Source organism: Colossoma macropomum, unplaced genomic scaffold, assembly GCF_904425465.1.
Source record: "Colossoma macropomum unplaced genomic scaffold, Colossoma_macropomum, whole genome shotgun sequence".
NCBI classification, from domain to species: Eukaryota; Metazoa; Chordata; class Actinopteri; order Characiformes; family Serrasalmidae; genus Colossoma; species Colossoma macropomum.
Genome location: NW_023494791.1, coordinates 7,655,023 through 7,661,352, shown reverse-complemented (window position 1 = coordinate 7,661,352; position 6,330 = coordinate 7,655,023). Strand labels below are relative to the sequence as shown.

Below are 6,330 nucleotides of genomic sequence, written 5' to 3'. Positions count from 1 at the left end.
ATATAATTTATATGAAAGATTTTTTGTGACAGTACAAAAGTGTTCAGACATTATCTATCTATCTGTGTGTGTGTATATATATATATATATATATATATTTATATATATATATATATATACACACACACACACTACAGCTGAACTAGCATTTGTTGCCTTAGACTAACATTGATTTACATTGCGGATTGGCATCACATGCATTAGCATTATTACTTTTGCAACGTAATTTTTTTATATTTAGGAAAAAAAAAAACTTAAAAACATTTAGTTTTGCTCCATTTTCACCCCAAAAATGCCATTTTATATATATAATGAAGGACTGAAGGAGCAAAACGTTCTAAACACTTCTTATTATAATTACTATAATTACCATTATTAATATTAATACTTTTGCACATATAGCAAAGAATCTAGACGCGAGACAGATTTATCATATTTACTTAATAGTTCGTGTGACGGGTAAGTACATGTGTGTGTGTGTGTGTGTGTAGGTGTGTGTGTGTGAGAGAGAGAGAAACTGGTGAATTTGAATCTGATAAACAGAACACAAACAGCGTGCGTTTGTACTATTCTTCTTTTTTCCACCTCTTTTCTTATATTATATTTGGCCTCAAACAGTCCGATCGCCTAACTGATGGATCATTTCTGGGACCAATAGAGGAGCAGTATCTCTCGCCCTCTCTCTCATTGGCCGCTCCACCAAGCTGTGAGATCCTCCAGTGGCTGGATGAGCCCATTCTCAGACGGAGGGGGGTGTTTTTGTACATCAGAGCAGGCAGCTCTGCCTGCTTCACTTGTACACTGCAACACTGTGCAGCTTGTAGGAGAAAATAAAGTGCTAAACATCTCAGATGTGCCTTTCTGTGAGTTTCTACACTGTAAATGAAGAGACCACGTGGTTGTAGAGGCTGCAAATCAATACAAGCTAAACTCTTGGGAGTAGCTGAGCAGCTAAAAGCAGTTTTGTTTTAGGAGCTGGGCTGAATGTTCAGACGTAAAGAGGCTGAACTGAAACTCAGCGACTGTATGAGCCGATGCTGAGGGAACTATGTTGGGTCTCCGTGTTGAGACCCAGTTAGACGCCATGCAAGCCCACATTCTCACCTGCATGTTGCATTTGAAACGCGAATGAGCGCGTGCGGTGGTCCCAGATAACCCCGCGTGTGGCTATTTCTCTGCTGTTTAGTGTAGTGGACGGTGGTCTCGCGCCGCCCCCCCCCCTCTCCACACCCCCCCTCTCTGAGGGAGACTTGCTGCGGCCCGCTGCGTTGTGTAAGACGCGACCTGTTATGGCCACCACTGCTTCCGGGTTTCAGCAGTCCGCTTGAGCCTCAGCGCCTTCAGCACGCACTCAAACACACACACACACACGCGCGGAGATATACACGCACTCGCAGGAGCGCGCGCGCACACTCACGCCAAGGCGGCTCGCTCGCAGCATCGATCGTTGTGGCTCCTTTAAGAAGAAGAAGGAAAAAAAAAACTAAGGCAGAATTATCAGCCCACCTCCTGCTCTCCGTCTCATTTAGACGCCTTTTTTTCCCTCTCCCTCTCTCTCCTTTTTGTTTTGCATAAAGAAGAAAAGAGAGAGGGAAAAACAACTCGGGAGAGAAAGAGAGAGAGAGAGAGAGAGAGAGAGAGAGAGAGGCGGTGAGCGCGTCGTGCTCGTGAGCATTTGAGCGGTTCTCGCGCGGCGTGTGCGAACCGGCGGAGGCGCAGCGGAGGATCATCATTCATTCAGCACTTTGACAAGCTTCGCCTTTTTGACTGACAGCCGGAGCGGCGAGAAAGAGAGAGAGAGAGAGAGTGAGAGACTGAGAGAGAAAGAAGGAAGGAAAGAAAGAAAGAAAAAAGCCATGGGACTCGCTAGTTTTCTTTGAGGCTCTGTTTCCACATCGCTCCGGTTCGGGAGAGAAGCTCGGCGGTGCGGAGAGGAGCTGCTGGCCGAAGTTGAGCGTCCAGGACCGGCTTCATCGCACGAAAGACGCGCTTGGATTTTTTGTGCTTCTCTTTCTACGTTTTTTTGGACCCCAGCGTTTGGATTTGGCGTGTCTCGTGTTCTTCTCCACGCTGGCCTCTTAGGGAATATATCTCGCCTTGAACGAGTCCGAGGGAGCGTGGAGGGCGATGGCGCAGAGGGTGCGTAGCCTGCCTTCACACACACACACTCACACACACACACACTCACACACACCGAAAAAGTTTCTCCAGACTCGCTGTGGCAGAGCGCAGGCTGGAGACTGAAACGTGGCCGATGACAGACAAAACTTTTTGTCTTCTGGATTAAAAAAAAAATAGATATTTGTGAAAAATTACTGCTTTCAGTGGAAGTAAAGAAGCCGATAACCACGCTGAGTGGGTCTCCGCTCGCGCGTCTCTCCTCGCGGAGCCACTTTATCAACTTTTCCCGAGTCCTTCATACAGTAGAGCTCAGCCTGATTATAGCGACTCGAACACGGGCTGTCTGACTGTGAGTGGACTCTCAGATCGTGCGAACGAGAAGAAAGCAAAGCTTTCGCACTTTTTGCCCGGTGGGCTGTAAGCGCGTGCTGTCTGCACCTCTACAGGTTCAGGCTGTGGGATGTGTTCGCTCCCATTCGGCCCACTTTCTCTGCTGCTGTTAGCCTGTCACTCTCAGCTAGCACCATCAATAATTCACCCTAGACTGGATGCAACAGGCCAAAGCCAATTTTACGTGTTTTGTTATTATTTTATTGTGAATACTTTAGCTAAAAACGCGCGTGTTTGGGGGGGGAAAATTATTTGACAAAGTTTTAAAATTGCATGCATTGCAAATATAGTGCAAAAACCAAACTGGCCTGTTGGGCATCACTGTAGATCTGAATATTCTTCCATTTGCATCAGTTTTAATAAGAAAAGAATTAAAATACTGTGTCTGTATTAGACATTAGTGAACGTTAGTAAACGTTCATGCAACTGTGGTTGTTGTTGTTGGTGTTTTTAAAATAATTTTATGGGTTAAACCAAAAATGTAGCACTGCATAAATATACAAATATATGCAGCTACACGCTGAATAGTTCACAGCACTGACTGATAGTCCACTGGTTCACAGCACTGACTTTAACAACACACACTGTTAGTAAACTGTTTACTACACAGTAAAAACGCACGTGGAAAAAAAAACGTTTTCCCTGTTCACTGATACTTTTTGTATCTCGTATTTTCTGCATTATTTTTCTTTCTTATATTATTTTGAAAATGTTGTTGGTGCAGTCTGAGAGTGAATTTTACTAACAAATATTTTTCTTGTTCTTTTTAAACTTGTTTGGGTCTCACTCAACTATTTTGATAGAAATTCTGTTTTTTTTAGCTGATATGTTGAGCAGTTTAACTCTGACTGAGATATATTATAAACTCTTGCTTTGATTCTGTGTGTATGTGCAGTGTTGACGCTCTTTCAGCGGTGTGTGAGCTTTATGATCTGCTGTACTGAAGCTCGTGTTCGTGTTGAGGCTGTTGAGTCTTTTAACCGCTGTGTGTGTTTTGCTGCGCGCAGTACGAAGACCTGCCCCACTACGGCATGGACGGGGTAGGGATCCCCACCACCATGTACGGGGACCCCCACGGCGCGCGCTCCATGCAGGCGGTGCACCTGAACCACGGCGCGCAGCTGCACGCGCACCAGTACGCGCACGCGGCGCACCCCAACGCCATGGCGCCGGGCATGGGCAGCTCGGTGAACGACGCGCTGAAGAGGGACAAGGACGCCATTTACGGGTACGAACACATTTACACACACACACACACACGCACGCGGGCTCTCCTGCAGTCCGCCGTTATTTTGCGTCCTGAGGCTGAAATGTAAAAACTTGAAACAGCTTCTCTGTTTATTTTTATTCCCCTCTTTTTTGCTGTGTTTATCCCGTTTTTCTGTCTGAACTTGTTGCTTGTTGCTCGTTGCTCGTTTAGTCTCTGGTCGGTTTCAGGCCTGAGTTGCGCGGCGTGATTTTCTCAGAGGTCTGAAAGTTTTTATCTGAGCTGCTTGTTTACTTCAGTAAATATTTCTGCGCTCTCAGTTCAACTGAACTCATATCTGGAGTTCAGCTTTAGCCGTTTGTTAGTTTGCCATTCGTTTTATTACATATTTTACAAAGACGTTATATACATACGCTTTATTAGCTTCAGCGCGAGCGTGACTGGGTGATTTTTGGATAATCGTGTTTAAGATAATATTTATACGCAGAAGAATAACAATGTTATTACACTATAATAATCTGTGCAAATTGCTGGAGCGTGTTGCTCTGAGTTTTGGCTCTGAGAATATTAGCTTGAATTGTAAATTACATACGCTGATTGCTAATATTAATTTTATTAATGATAAAATAAAAGCGCGTGCTACACACGTCGAGAAGGCCGTCTGCGCGCTCTGATAGCTGCTTACACAGCTCCTTTAACTTTACACACTCTTTCACATTAGACACAGTTGAGCTTATCTGCGTTAAAAAGTGTATTAATGCTTACAGTGACAGTCTGAACCGAGAGTGTGTGTGAGTGTGTGTGTTCACAGTGAGTGTGTGCGCTGTTGGCTGTTCAGTGCGCTGTTTCAGTTGGTTTAGCGCTAACAGGCTCCTCAGACAGAGCTGAACTGGGCCTATCTGTTTTATTCGTGGGATTTTATCCCGAGTGACGTTGTGATTGCATTATTATTATTATTATTATTATTATTATTACAAATTGTCTTTATATGTTTTTATTCCAGGCACCCTCTGTTTCCACTGCTAGCACTGATTTTTGAGAAATGTGAATTAGCGACGTGCACCCCCAGAGAGCCCGGGGTGGCGGGAGGAGATGTGTGCTCCTCAGAGTCCTTCAATGAAGACATAGCAGTGTTTGCAAAGCAGGTCAGACTCCAGGAGAAAGAGCTGCATTGCCTGCACTCTTCGCTAATTACCCTTTTCTGAAACGTTAACACTTTTGCAACTGTGTTTATTTTCTGGTTTAATAATAAAGCGAGGTTTTGTAGCTCATGCATATCTGTGTGTTTATTTATTTCACTTCAGATCAGAGCAGAAAAGCCATTATTTTCATCAAATCCTGAGCTGGACAATTTGGTAAGTGACATTTGTTTTTGTTTTTTTGGGTTTTTTTTTGTGCTCTTTAATTCTCTAAAGACACATGGGAATAGAAAAAAGCTCCTATTCAGCTTTAAAGTTCTTCCAACTTCCACGCATGTCCGCAGAGTGGACTGTCTGACCCACTGCTTAACCTAAAGACTGGAAAACTTTTTGTATTTAATTTCTTGCAGATAAAACTATGCAAATGCCTCTATATTAGCGCGTCATTGGCGTTCAGCACTTCTTTTGCTGAAATTTGAAGACACTTTTAAGACAATCATTTCGTAGTTTTTGACAAATGGAAAACTTCATTTATAAATAGTAATTTAATTCTACAGTTAATTGCATTGACCGTAAACGCCACGTAATATAAATGAGGTGCCATTTGTTATTTTCCTGCCGTTGTAACAACGTGTTTCAACGCTTATAATTCATATTAAAAAGGATTTATATTTATTTTGTTGCGTTATTGTTGTTATTACTCTTTTTCAGATGATTCAAGCCATTCAGGTTTTACGTTTTCATCTGTTGGAGCTGGAGAAGGTAACGCAAACTTGTGTTATTATTTGCATGGATGTGTATCTATCTACCTATCTATTTATCTGTATATCTATATCTATATATCTATATCTGTATCTATCTATCTATCTATATATATATATATATATATATATATATATATATATATATATATATATATATATGATGTCCTGCTCGCTTTTGCAATTTGTGTCAAAGTCAATCGTGTTGGGCGTTTTTCGCGTTTTTCCTCCAACTTTAATCACAACGCAGGCTGCTGAAAGTGGAACCGACAGGCTTCTCCTCAACAACAGCCCTAATCTCAACCCCCCTCTCCCCCCATAGCGCTACACTGTCGTTAAAAGTCAGTCAGAGAAGCCACAGCGTTGTAGTTTTAGCCCAACATGAGAGTCAGTTTGCTGTAGAGACCACCAGAACCAAACGGCGCTAACACATGAGGTCCAGCGGCTCTCTAATGAACCCTCAGCGGCTCCTCGTTTACTGGCGAGCCCTCTCCTTCGCTTTTCACGTGAGAGGCCCGAAGGTGGTGAAGCAGGGATGGTAGAGCTGCCCGGGCTGTGGATTTAACGCGGCTGCTGCTCCCCACGTCACTCTCAATTGTAGGCGATCTCTCTATTTTCCCGGAGATAAAGTTGTCCATGCTTTTCCTCGCCACGTCAGAACGAGCCCTGCAAACCGCATAAGATCCTGCTTATTATTCTTTCACTCATTTAG

The 6,330-nt window shown here is 43.5% G+C and overlaps 1 protein-coding gene across 2 annotated transcripts in view; it reads left to right on the top strand.

The window, feature by feature from the left end:
- The first annotated feature begins 1,308 nt into the window (after positions 1-1,308).
- meis1b (Meis homeobox 1 b) overlaps positions 1,309-6,330 on the top strand; it is a 76,045-nt gene continuing 71,023 nt past the window's right edge. For both annotated transcript variants that reach the window (XM_036573742.1, XM_036573741.1), the window contains exons 1-5: positions 1,309-2,139; positions 3,519-3,739; positions 4,722-4,863; positions 5,023-5,073; positions 5,569-5,619. In XM_036573742.1, coding sequence (XP_036429635.1) covers positions 2,128-2,139; positions 3,519-3,739; positions 4,722-4,863; positions 5,023-5,073; positions 5,569-5,619 — 477 coding nt within the window. In that variant the 5' untranslated portion in view covers positions 1,309-2,127. The remainder of the gene's footprint in view (positions 2,140-3,518; positions 3,740-4,721; positions 4,864-5,022; positions 5,074-5,568; positions 5,620-6,330) is intronic.